The sequence below is a fragment of the Patagioenas fasciata genome, chromosome 4 (assembly GCF_037038585.1).
Source record: "Patagioenas fasciata isolate bPatFas1 chromosome 4, bPatFas1.hap1, whole genome shotgun sequence".
Classification (NCBI taxonomy): domain Eukaryota; kingdom Metazoa; phylum Chordata; class Aves; order Columbiformes; family Columbidae; genus Patagioenas; species Patagioenas fasciata.
This window is the reverse complement of record NC_092523.1, coordinates 45,414,955-45,428,862: the sequence shown is the minus strand read 5'-3', so window position 1 is coordinate 45,428,862 and position 13,908 is coordinate 45,414,955. Positions and strand designations below refer to the sequence as shown.

The 13,908-nt window shown below is 35.7% G+C and overlaps 1 protein-coding gene across 3 annotated transcripts in view; it reads left to right on the top strand.

Annotated features, from left to right (window-relative positions):
- The window catches only part of GLRB (glycine receptor beta), a 49,772-nt gene that overhangs the window by 7,645 nt on the left and 28,219 nt on the right, over nucleotides 1-13,908 (top strand). For all 3 annotated transcript variants that reach the window (XM_065836844.2, XM_071807762.1, XM_071807761.1), the window contains exons 3-5: nucleotides 5,658-5,764; nucleotides 8,066-8,133; nucleotides 13,101-13,330. In XM_065836844.2, coding sequence (XP_065692916.1) covers nucleotides 5,658-5,764; nucleotides 8,066-8,133; nucleotides 13,101-13,330 — 405 coding nt within the window. The remainder of the gene's footprint in view (nucleotides 1-5,657; nucleotides 5,765-8,065; nucleotides 8,134-13,100; nucleotides 13,331-13,908) is intronic.

Sequence of the window (13,908 nt, the reverse complement as noted above, 5' to 3'; positions counted from 1 at the left end):
TTGCAATTCAGGGTGCTCAATATGGGTTTCTGTTTCAAATTCTGCTATGAAGGAACCTTTATCTTTGTTCACCACATTGCATTACCTCCAAATTTAGGTACTGAAGTTACATATCTAATGTAGGTGTTTAGCTGGAGATCACTCAGAAGAATTCTATAGTATTTTGTTGATTTGTATTAACCTGTTTTTATGCTTTGAGTTATTGCACTCAGAAAATAAAATGCCTGCAAATCAGAGCACTGATAGTTTATATCAGGGAAATAGTACTTACAATATATGGTGAGATGACAGATACAGCACTTCCTGAAACTTATTCTTAACATTCTCAGATATGCGCTGCCATGTTACATGGCTAGGTTGTCAGTTTTCATCACATAGATTAGATAAACTGTACTAAAATCTGTTGTTTCAGCGTTATATAGGAAATTTTGCTGGAGATAACTGAACAGTGTGAGTTGAAATGTGTATTTTTATACCTGTCAGACAGTAATCTAGAACTGTGTGAAGGCAAAGCTTAATGGTATGTTATGCAAGCTATGCACTATAAGCAAACACCATCAACAGACTAAGCATACTGCCTGGGTGCCTGGGCTGCAGTGCATTGTAAGATCCCATGCAAAGATGTCCCCGTGACCTGCTTTTCTTGGTTCTTTTTAAATTGTCATGCCCTAAGTATAAAATATATTCATGTTGTCTTCTAAAATTAAAGCTTCTTCAGCACAATGAGGTCTTAAGAGTAGGAACCAGGGCAGTAGGTGAATTAATACAACAGCAAAGGTTCTACCCCATTGTGTCGAATATTGTATATATTTTTTTCTCCAGTCATCCTCCTGTAGCACCGCATGTGATAAGGGCTCCTTGTAACTTCAGTCAGCTCTGAGAGACTAAATGTCATGATAACCAGCAGAGATATGATGTCTTCTGACACATTTGCTTAACACAAATGTAAGGAAGCTATATAAATTTCAAACTAAGTGTAATATATGCTGCCTTTTGCCACGCATATCTGCTTATCTGAACTTCTAGATTTTGATTACTAAATTATGAAAATAATGATCTGTTGCCATCAATTGAAAATGTTAATCATTCTTCAAAGGCAATGATAAAATGTGTAGAGATGTAGTGGAAGAGGAGAAGAAGACCTTACTGCATACCCTGTGAAATGCAGTATTTAAAGTCTTTCTTTTAGTTATCAATATCAGAAGTAACCTCCCAAAGACCAGAGAGGCCAGTCATATCACACAGAGATGTTATGCTGAAAGACTAACCATACTTTGTTGCATGGTTTTTTTCTGGCTTTTGAGTACATTGTTTGTATAAGTGAGAACACTTTTGAGAATACTCTTGGGGATTTTTATTATTATTTTATATTTTCCCCTCTCAAGGAAAAACAAAAACAAAAACTTTTTTTCCCCCCCCCCCCCAGAATTGTTACTTAGGCAAAATTCTTTTTAAGGCAATTTCTAGTTTTACTATTACTTGCTTTTAAATTCCATGTATAGCAACTGTGAGACTTCTGTTGCCTTATCCCTTGGTATTCACCATGTCTTGCTTAGAACTCATCAATTACTGTGAGGAGTGCCACTGCATTTCCATTTCTTAATGTTTTCCAGCAGTTCCACATACATTCAATGCAAGTTGAAATAAACATATTAAAATTGCAATGCATGCTGCAACTGGTGGAAATCTAAGGGTAATCTTAGGCTAGTTATCAGCTTTTCACAAATGTGAAAATTGTAGGTTGAATAAGAAAAAGTGGTAAGTAACTTCTCAATTGGTTTGAGTATTATTAGACAGAAATCAGACAGCCTTTAGGAAACTGACAGGAGGGAGATCTCAGCTCAAATTCTTTTCTTTTTATGTAGTGTACACATTTACCTGCCATTAATTCATTCCGTAATGGCTGATTAAGCAGAAATGGTAGTGGCTTTAGGTAGATATGTTAGCAGCATGAATAGTCACAACCTGCTTCTCCAAGTGCCTAACCCATCCCATTCACTGTTTCCTTAATTCATTCTGCTCATCTGTCACTCTGAAAGTAGCATAACTTCTTAACTCACCAAAAGCTACATATGTGACTTATTGATTTGCAGGTGGAATTTAACAATTTTGATCAACAAGGCTGCCTGAAGGAAACACAGTCCTGATGCTGTTTAGTCACGGGTGCTGTTCAGTGATGGTAGTTCAATGACAGCATGTTGTAAAGGACCACAGTGAAAATATAACTGATATGCAGCAGAGGGTTTTTCTTCTAGTAGCTATTCCAACCATTGCATTCAAATTCACCTTTAAAAATACCAATTACTGAGCCTCTGTTCTTCTCCCAACTCAAAACAGCCACTGCTTTTGTATATCGCTTGGGTTTTGTATGAATGAGGATAAATGTGTGCACATTACACTCGTATAAGTTCAAGACACTACCCAATAACTTACAGAAGATGTAATTATGATGTTCTTTACCGGAAGGCAGTGCTGCCATCTGTCATTCATCCCATCACTGTCTTCCCAGTGCAATGAATCTCCTTTGCCTAATTAATGGATGACTTCTGAGCAAACAGCCTGAACAGACATGTATAGACATGTATGTTAACATACTTCTGCAGTGCAACTCTGATCTCATGGAACTACAGCCTTATTCCTCTTACTTGAAGAGATAAATAAACCTGTCAGCTGTATTTGGCTGTCTTTTGCTGTTCGATGCTCACTTATTTCATTTCTCTGACTTCTTTTCCTCATTGCATTTGACAAGCATCTATATTTAATTTATGTGTCCACGTTATTCCATGTGGTTCAAATTACTATCATCACTATTTAATGAACTTTTTTGTATAATCCATATCAGATTTTTTAATATTTTTTTTTAGATAGGACTGAAGTTTGTTCATTAGTTTTTTTGTTTTGTTTTGACATTTCATTAATACTGGGGATATATGATTTAGAAAGGAACCCTATTGGTTGCGCTAAGGAGACCCTGCTTTCGTAAATATAATTTCTCTAGGCATCTGATGTAGATGTTTTAAATGTTAAGAAGTGCGACCTTCAAGGAAGTAATGCCATGAACCTTCTTGTATATGATATAGTACTGTGTTGCCTACCTTTTTAACAGTTCTTGTTCCTGCTACAGAATAGAAAATAATCTTAACATTTAAATTTAAGTTTTACTATTGTCAAATTAGTGTTAACTGCAAAAAAGCATACAAAGTTGGTGTATGATACTTCTGTAGCAAAGTGTTCATTGGTAAAAGTCATGACTGAAAACAACACAAATCTCAAAATTACAGAAAAAAATTTGTTTCTTTGCATAATGGTCCAGATCAAGTCAAATATAAAAGCTATAAACACAATCCCAGGAGAATTGTTTGAAGGTGAGTTTATCAATTATTTGAGAGGGTTAGAACACCTATTACTCTTTAATCTTTCTAATAGTAGGTTAGCAGATGTTTATTGTATACAGAATAAGGACATACTAGTGGAAGTTAACATATGATACTAAAAGTGAAAAATTCTACATTTTATTAGTGGACCTTTTATCTTGGGATAAGTTCTGATAGAAAAAGTAGTTCAACTATGTGGTTGTTAAGTGTCACACAGGTTTCAGCGTGTTTCCAAGAGATGGGTGGGGAATTATATACTGCAGCCATTTAATGCTGCTCCACAATTTTTTCTTGTCCTGTATGTTATAGTTCAAACTATACTCATGGATACACACTTTTTGGTAGCTACATCTTTGGGCAACCTTCAGAATTCATGCTAATCCTGCTAGTGACTGGTGAGTAGTTTGAAATTTCAGGGAAGTTTGAGTGGTTATTTGCTGTCGTAGCTGAGTTTAGACATGTTTTTCTCCCTTATGTATAACATCAAGCAAATACAAGCAACTAGTTAAACAGGTATGCAGCTTTAGGTTTCAGAAATGTCCTGAATACAACAGGGAAAACAGAATTCTGATTATTTTGTTTCTGAAGGATAAAATGCTCAAAGGGTGTCAAGGAGACTGTGACAGAATAAAGTGCCGTTATGTTTACATAAATGGTTGACGTGTTTTTTGATAATAGGAATCTCCTTCAGAGATCTGTTTATCTATCTTAGCTATTAAGTGTTAATCAAGGAGATTAAATCTCATTGTGGAGGCATAGCAAGTACTACCTAGTCAGCAGATCTTATTCAATTGCATGATTTGTTTCCTTGTGGTTTGAGTTAAAACAGTTGATTTTAAAGGTGGCGTTATTCATAAAAGCTCTGCAAGAGCTGGGTTCTGCTCATCCCCAGTTTTCAATCAAACAGTGATATCATGCAATGGCGACAGTTATTATTTAACTAGTTAGTTAATTTCCCAGTAGTCAATAAGGAAGTTGCTGAACCCGAGCTACTATAATTTGGCATCTTAAAATCAGGAGATCTGATACATTCAAACAACTTTTTTTTTTTCTTTTCCTTTAACTATCTAAAAACCTTCTAGAGAGTTAATATTTTCTTCAATAAATTTTTGAATAATGCAGAAGTCCCGGAGGACATGAAGGAGACTGAAGGATGAGAAGAATACTAGCAATGAACCTAGCTGTTATAAAGAATACTCATTCCCAGATCAATGTCAGCCAACAGACTTATGGATTAATGAAAAAAAGAAATTAAGTAGGGTAAAGGAAACAACAGCAACTGATACTCATTATAGAAAACATTTAGGAAATAAACTGGTTCATTTTAAAAAATATATTAATGCATTTGTTTGCTGGAGGTAATAGTGTTGATGTATATGACTTATGCCTCAGTCTTTACATGGCATCTTGGTTACTAAATAATAATGACAGAAAGTCAGCAAAGTAGTCATCATAAAATGGATGGAAAAGTAATTACAAGACAGGATTCAAAATTGGAAAACATCACTGGCCAGGTTCCACAGACAACACATAAATTCATTTACATGACATTATCAGCCTGCTGGGTGCTTAAAGTACGTGGGGCAGGGACTGATGCTCCCTTATTGCTTTTTATTACACTCAGTTTGATGTTACCCTTGTAGCTACATTTACTTGTCACAGGTTCTTTTTAATTTTAGTGATGGTTTTTAATTTAACACCGAACACAATAACAGCCAGGTAAATGGAGATGTTTAAATCCCCCCTACAAAACCAGAGGAGAGACCAAGGCCTCATTTCCTATAATGAAGCTTTTGTTAGCACTTGACGACAACACGACGCGAGGGCTCCAGCTCTCTGTGGAGGAGCTGGCGCAGGCAGGCGAGAGCTGGGGCTGCCAAAAGCTTCGGCGTGGTTTGGCACCTGCGAAGTGCCTGTCAGGTCAGTTACATTCTAATCTGACAGTTGCTAAAAATAGTTCAGGTGGCTGCTTTCTACTCATGAAGAAATCACGTCTCTCTGGATATTTATATTAGAAGGGAGAGATTAAGGAATTGTTGTTTATTTCCTTCCACGTTTACAGTTAAGAGTATATAGGAGAGCTTTCATATTTGTTATAGTTTCTTGAAAAATACTGAAACATCACAAGGAAAGGAAGACTGTACAGTGTGGAATGTGAAAATATGGAACATGTGTTGCTCATGAAAAGGCATTTATGGCATGACTTTAAAATTACTTAAGTTTAAGCACACAGTTGTTTCTGTCTTAATAGTAACTAATGCATGTTATGTTTTTTTTTTACAGCCAGCAATCAGCTGAAGACCTTGCAAGAGTACCTGCCAATTCTACCAGCAATATCTTGAATAGACTATTGCTCAGTTATGATCCCAGGATAAGACCTAATTTCAAAGGTTTGTCAGATATTTCAACCTTCTTTTTAATCTTTGGAATTTAACTTTTGCTGTTTTCACACATAGAAAAATCTATATAGAGATAATATTCACAACCTGAATTGTGAATACAGTTATTCAATCCTTTAAAGATATGTTAATAATACAGCTTGCACACTTTGGGATTTCAAATAGGTGATTAATTTAAACACATTTTCTGACTTCAAAACAACTGCTTAGTAGGCAAATGTTGTAGAAGTCTTCCATGTAGGCAAATGTGATTTTCTTAGATATGCAGAAAAGATTGGAATACATATTCTCCAAAAATAATAATTTATACAGCTGTAAGTCATGCTTTTCAGGAACTAGATTATTACCCTGCTGGAAAAAGACATAGACAATTTTATTACTTTGCAGAACCTGCAGCTTGCATTTAATTATATGTACAGTAAGATATTTTAACATGCATATCAATAGTATGAGAAATTTGGACATCTATAATCTTTACTGTATTTTTGCAGAGACCATTTTCAGATGTTCTGTTTAACTAAGTTTTATAAATATATTAAAACCTCTGTTCTCGGCAAGTGTCTTGCTTCTTTCTTATTTTCTGTAGAATCGTATTTATATGTTTTCAGCACTGAGCCATGTCATGAAGAATAAATGTCCAGCCCCTGCTCTACCTGTTCTTCTGCATGATCAGCTTGTAATCACAAAGCATGTTGCAGATTTCTGTAATCACAAAGCACATTGCAGATTTCTTTGTATTTTTGGTAACCCTACTGTCAGTCTGTTAAGAATCAAGATGGAAAGAAAAGGGAGGACAAGCAATGTTAACTCACAGGGAGGTGGAAGAAAAAGAACATTTTCTGACAAGTGGTTTGCCCATGTTATAACATTCCTCACACATGGCTGATTTTCTTGGATGGCAGTTCCTATTCAAATCTGGAAGAGATAGTACACTCTTCGCTACTAGTGATGTGGTAGGTGCTCTGACACGTGCATTGGGAACTAACCAGAGTATTATATGATTGCATAACCAGAAGCACCACACATAACTGGTCTGATTTAAAAATTAAAAAACAAAAAAAAGAAGAAAAAGAAAAACACCAAACAAAAGAAACTGGTTTCATGGAAGAAAGTGAAATCGTATTTTAGTGATTTTCTGGTGACCGAAGAGAACTTTCTGAGTTTGAATTTATGTATGAAATGTACACTAAAGTATTGTATGCAGACAAGCAAACTATTAGACGAGGCATACATTACTTTGTATTTGCTGAATTAGTCAAAATAGTCTGCACATATTCTTATATGTCTTTATTGCTGAAAATAGAAAGAATTCCACTGAATTAAGTACTTATAACAGTGTAAATGAGATCAGATGCATGCATCTAGTGTACATACTGACAGTCTCAACATAGAGGTGCTAAATAAAACTAGTGGACCAAAATTAGTTTTCACAACCACCAGGCCACTTCTCCCTGCTTCGTGATAACTCTCTGTTAACACCAGATTAAATGACTGCCAATCAGTTCCCACAGGGTGACAGAGGGCAGATGTAGCAGCTGTCACACCATCCCTCTTCAACTACAGGAATCCTGGCTGTGGAAAAGAGGAAAAAAATCCAGTCCGTGTTAATATCTTCCGAGCTGCTGGCTTCTAGACATTTTTCTTGGCACATTTGTAACCATTGTAAAAAGGAGCAGCTTTCCAGCTCTCTTGCACCGAAACAGGGTAGCTGTGAAAGCTGCATGAAACAAGCTTTGTCTGCCTGTATTCATATTTTACAGTTATGTACTTGACTTGCACATAGAAGTGTCCTCTTAGAATATAAATAAATATGTCATCATAAATCATAAACAGGTAATTTGGGTTGATAGATCATCCTTATAACCTTGACAGTTAAAAGTGTCTGCCACTAGAAATGTGAATTGCCTCTATCCATTTCACTGTGTGCAAAGGTAATACTGGATAATGCATGCTTTGATAACAGAAAATCATGGAATTTGAAAATTATTCAAATTTATGATCTGTGGAATACTTTAAACTTAGCACTCTAGACTAAGGAATTTTTTTTCTGTTTTCTTATCACTAGATTGAAAAGAATTTTTGTGACTTCTATTGACTTTCAATGGAAATAGATCAAACCACAGCTTTTGAAAACTGTGTATATACTAGCTTGAAAAGATAAAATGGTATGACCCTATAAAAAGCCATTTCATATTGTGATACCAGTATTAAGGAGCTTTAAAAGAAGGGTAAGGTACCTTTACTGGATTGTGCAGTTCACTAGTTATCTTCTTTTTTTTTTTTTTTTTTAAGGAATTCCAGTTGATGTTGCAGTTAACATCTTCATTAACAGCTTTGGGTCAATTCAAGAGACAACTATGGTAAGACTGAAATTAAATTAACATAGTACACATGGAGATTTTCTTATTAAATTAAATTTAAATTTCAGGCTGAGAATTATGAACTATAACATAGAAATAATTTTTATGATTGTAGACACTGAGAATTGAGTTAAAAGGTTTAGTAATTGACTGTGCTTTATGTCATAAACCTATTAATCTCTTTCACTCTATATTTGTCTACACATTGTCATAGCCTTTAGAATTTGAGGTGCATGAAATGAAATCCACGGTTTCTGAAATGCAAGAAATGCACTTATTTCCTTAAGTTATTAAGTTCAATGGAAGAACACATTTGGTAGTATGAATTAAGTAATATTTCTGGGAGTTAATATTTACGTTGCTTGGTGTATGACTGAAGAAGAAGCTAGGGCTGTATGTGAAATAGAAAGAACATAACATACATAAGGCTGAGGCATAGAGGTTCTCTGTTTTATGTAGATCTGAAGAGTAAATAATGGAAGAATGCCACAGCCAGAGCGTGCACTCAGTGTGGGAGTTCTGAGGTGCTCCCTGAGCATCTCATTTAGAAATAGCTTGGGTGATCTGCTGCATCCAAAGCATTGAGGCAGTTCTCAAAATCAGACTGCTCTTTTTAATGCCGTGACGGCACAGAAGCAATAAAGCATAATATGGCTAATAAGTAATAAAACACCTTTAGTTGTTGGTGGAAGTAAGTACCCACTTCAAATTCAGAACCCACTTATACGATACCCTAGTGACATCTCAGTTTGACTGCAGAGCCGCTCAAAGTCAAGCATGTGATGGCCAAAACAGCTTTTGAACAGCTTGGCCAGAAACTTCTGTTTCTTTAACTAGGGGTGAATAAAGATTTGCATTTGATTGCAAATGATAGTAAGTCAACTAATAGCATTAGTGGGAAATGATAGTAAAACAAAGAATGTAAGTATGCCAAAGATACCTTGAAATTTATTTCCTGGAAACAAAAAGGAGGGTGAAGTTTAAAGAGGGACAGAGAGGAGGAGCAGGAGAGTGGGAGTGAGATTAGTGTCTAAGGTGGCAGGTATATTAGGCCAGATGGCCCTTTCAAGTTTCTGAAATTTATTGCATACTTTAAAAAGTGGCTTTTGCAGAGGCTTTTTTACAATTCACCCAGATCCAAATAGTAACAAAACATGAATGCAGGGGATGTGCTTCCCTGCCTCAAAATTAAATATGCTCCCTCCAGGAATGTATGTCTGTGAATTCCTGATGTGGTCACTCACAAATTTACTAAGATTTTCTGTAAGATAAGTCATGCTCTCTTCCATGTTTCTGAATTTCACTAACACCATCCTTACTTTGAATTATGCATTTATTTAGATTTCTATGTCCAGCCAATCTATGTCCAGCTAAGCATGTTTAGGTGAATTTTGGATTACTACTTGGTTGCCTTAATGTATCACAGGAAGCAATGACAAAAGAAACAGTTGATCTATTCTTCCATGTATCACTTGAGAAACTCTTCCTGCTGCAGTTTTTGCAAAATCTATGTGGGGGTAAAGCACTTTGTTTTAGCCATGCCAAAAGGACAGTTCCTTCTTTCGGTTGATGGAAGGGTGGGGAAGAATAACCATGGGTGCTAGGTGTTTGGAAGTGAGGTGGTAGTAGAAGCCTCGACAAATAAATGTGCAGGGTGCCTGATTTGAATCTTCTATTCAAGGTTTGTACTTGCAGTGTAACCTTTCTTCGCTGACTCAAATGGCAAAACACTACTTCCTTCTTCTCCCTTACTTTAAAACACTGTAGAAAGGTCTTTTTAATTTTTAATTATATAAATAAAAATGTTTCCTTATTTTAATATTAAAAATTCAATTCTTTGCTTTATTAAGAGACAGTGTTATTATGCTTCTTTTCTTTCTGTGAGTGCAGTTCATGTAGAAAACGCCTGTCATGATTCTTCTATGTGCTCCAGTTTGCAGGAAGAGATGTATTGGCTATGCCTGTTTTCTGGCCTGAGGAGTTTTTCTGGCTGCATGCCCACTGTTTAGTAGGTTGCATTCGAAATATTTCCTAGAATGCCTCCCCTTTCAACCTCCCTGAAAACAACTTGCCTCCTGTTTGAGTTTCATGGGAAAACAATTCCCTGTGGAATACTTCTGTGATTCTTTTTATCTACCAAGTCCTCCTAGCTCTAATGCTGATGAATGTCTCTTCCACCACTGCCCCTAGTTTCAGGCTTTTTAATTGCTATTTGACTCTCCTTTATTATGAAATGCCAATCATTCTGCAATATTCAAAGAATGTTTGTAAAATTTATAGGAGGAAGACCACGTGCTTCATGCAGACCACTTCTTTAGCCCCTATTGAACCTAATTGTAGTACACATACTGAATCTTAAAATTAAATGCCCAGGTTTAAGAGGACCGGTTGCAGGCTTCTTTCGAAATAGACTTGTACCAGATCATAGTGTATACTGCTGTCAGATGCTGTAATAGTTCATATTCTTCTAAAAAGAAGCCCTTCTGGACATCATTGTCTGACTAGCCACAGTTTTATATCCTGACATCTCTTTGCATTCTTCTACATTTTCTGTATTGCCTCAAGTATGTTGGTGGCTTTCCTCTCCAAATATACCCTGTCAAAAGTTTCTAGCCATTTAGGTGAGTTTGACCTTACCTATCTTAGGTTAATGTGATTTTTCTTCCATTGCCTTAAATAGGAACAGGATCAAGTTCTTCTTAAAATATTACAACATTGTGTTGTTAGGTATACTTAAGTTCATTTGTGATAGAGCAAAGAAGGAAATAACATAGCATCTACCTGATCTTATTTCCAGTTCTTATTTTGCCAGTGCATTCTGCTTTTCAGTGACATAAACATCTCCTCCTGAATGCGTAAGCTGGAGGCAAGTGTTAGACAATGTTTATCATTTGCCTATGGCTTTCAGAAGGCATTTTATTTTATTAAAACTAGGGTAATGCACTAGTTTATGGGGAAATTAATTTTGGTGCAATTAATAGTGTAATACTTGTGAGCATGAATGGTATGCAGTATTTATCCCATATGGTTTAATGTAATTGTTTTATTTGAGCCAAGAAGTGCATATGGAATGGGAACTTCAGCAAGAAGAAAGTAAATTTTCAATTATATACATATAATCGAAAATATGCTTTCCGAGATAATGACCTGAATTCCATCCTGTTCTGAAGCTTCTCTATGACAGCCTTCCAGTACAAAGTCACTTCATATCAACTATTGTTTTATACTTCTTATTTACTTTGACAAGATAATATAGGTCTTTGTATAAATAAGAGTCAGACTACATATAGTTTTTCAAAAGCAGACTGCCAGCAAGTAACATATCTCTCAGAAGTGTGCATTAATAAATGTTGCCTCAGTTCTTTCTACTTCATTTTGCTGCTTTCATTTTCCTTAAAGGAAAAATATTACAGAGTATATTTTAATAAAGAAATACCTGGGCTGATCTGACTGGTGGACTGAACATAAGAAAGTGGGCACTGTGTTCCAACTAACAGGTTAAATCAACAGGGTAAATTATTCTGCATGAGGTCTTAGCCAAGTGAACTCCTTCCTCCTGAAGTTAGCATGACTGTCTCAGTATGGCACTTGCTTTGGACTTCAATGTATACATTATAGGAAGTGCAACAGAAGAGAACTCACATACTAGTAACAGAAAAATGTATGAGAGGGCATTGAAGTGTAAAGTAAACAACTTTATAAAATTAGTTTGCTATGCAGAATACATTAACAAACCAAAAATATGTTGAGAACCTTCACTCACAGATTTCTAGCATTTTGCTATAATTGTAAAGCAGTAGCCGTGTTTTCACTGATGTAAAATTGTAAGACACTGCCCTTATCTCAGGATGCTTTGTACCTAACAGACAATTATGAAAAAAAAAAAAAAGAATCACACCATAGAAGTCAACTAGGAAGACTGGAGATAGACTTTAACTTACATGTAGAATTTTCGTTTGTTTTGGGTTTTTTTGTGTTGCTGTTTTATTTTGGCTTTTACTTTATTTCAACAATACCTTTATTATTTTTTTCTATATGCAATATGCCTATTTTACATACACATAAAATAGAAGCACTGGGTAAAATGTAAATGTAAAAAGCAAAAAGACTTAGAGGTAAGACTGAAAAATCTTAACTGACATACTCGGTCAGATTTTTCCTTTGGTTGCACACAGCTTTCACTAAGGACGGAACACATGCGGGTATCGTTTTGCCCTGAGACACATGCTACTCCAATTCCTGAAGGCAAAATTAGGCTCTCATTGAGCATGGCTCTACTACTGTCCATCCTTGAGCAAGAGTCCTGCTGAATTCAGAGGGAAGTTTCCTCCGTGAGAAGTTTGATTCTGTCTCTTTGAGACCGGCTCTGTTTCTGCTTTCATCCATGCTACCTCAGTGTTGCGAGCTGGCATCAGTTTTCCTCAGTTACCAAAATAGTCCGAATCACTGTTACAGGTCTGAGGCTGTATTCTGGGTGTCTAGTGTAAACTGTATTGTTACCTGGTCTGTTTTCTGATTTTATAGTGTGGTATTTTGCCATCTGTTTGCCACTTAACCAAATGGAGAATAAGCTGCAATTTTCACTCATGGGATATCCTGATAGAAGCGATGTCGTGCCTGCTGCCTGCAGCAATTTGGTGTAGTCAAGCTCTGGCCTGCCTCTGTCCTGCTGTGTGCTTTTCTCTGTGCTTAGGGAACAGAGGACTACCGTCAAGGAGACAGAAAAATGATCCTGGGGGAAGAATTTGGCCCTTTAAAATAAAAAGTTACCATATTCAAAACATGAGTGAGACATCACCTACCGATTTGTAGTGAACTTAACACTTGCCACTGTGATTACTCTCTTTGTGATTAAAAAATCAGGGCATAAATTGCTTTTCTCTTCAGTTTGATATAATGGTTGAATTTCTCTGTGGTTTCTGGCTACATTTTTGGCTTATCTAGTGTTCATGTGTTCTTCCCATCAGGATTATAGAGTCAACATCTTTCTAAGACAGAAGTGGAATGACCCCAGACTCAAACTGCCCAATGATTGGAGAGGTTCAGATACACTGACAGTGGACCCGACAATGTTTAAATGTCTTTGGAAGCCAGACTTATTCTTTGCAAATGAAAAAAATGCTAACTTCCATGATGTAACACAAGAAAATATCCTCCTTTTTATCTTTCGGGATGGAGATGTCCTAGTCAGCATGAGGTATTTTATTGATATATCTCTGCACTTTTTTTTTTTAAATTGCCTGATATGCGATATATATACCGTTAGACTTAGGAACATAATACAGTTTATGAGTAGTATTTAAATTTATATGGCAGTATGTAAAAGATACTGCAATAAATTAAATGTGTGTAAAGAAATCAGATGACAATGATTTAAAGCATGTCAGTTGACAGCATAACAAGTACTAGAAATTTGAAGTATCTGTACATTTGTATGTCATGTTAAGCTAGCACATTAAGTAAACTAGTATTATTGGAAACAACATTTTGACCCTTTTGATAATTGCTTGGATTACTTGAAGCATAATGAAATTAATATCTCAAGTAAAGCCTTCAGCAAAACAGTATAATTTTCACACCACTTGAATTTCTACATCAGCTAAAGAATATTATGATTACTTATTAATGATATAGGGAAAGGCAGAAATTAAAGAATTTGTGAATATAGATGTTTTGTAGAAGTATTGGGACATAATCCTGACAAAGTTCTGTGCCTTACTGGATATAGATCTTTTCAGAAGACCCAAAAATGTTGTTTAATTTCATTGCAATTAA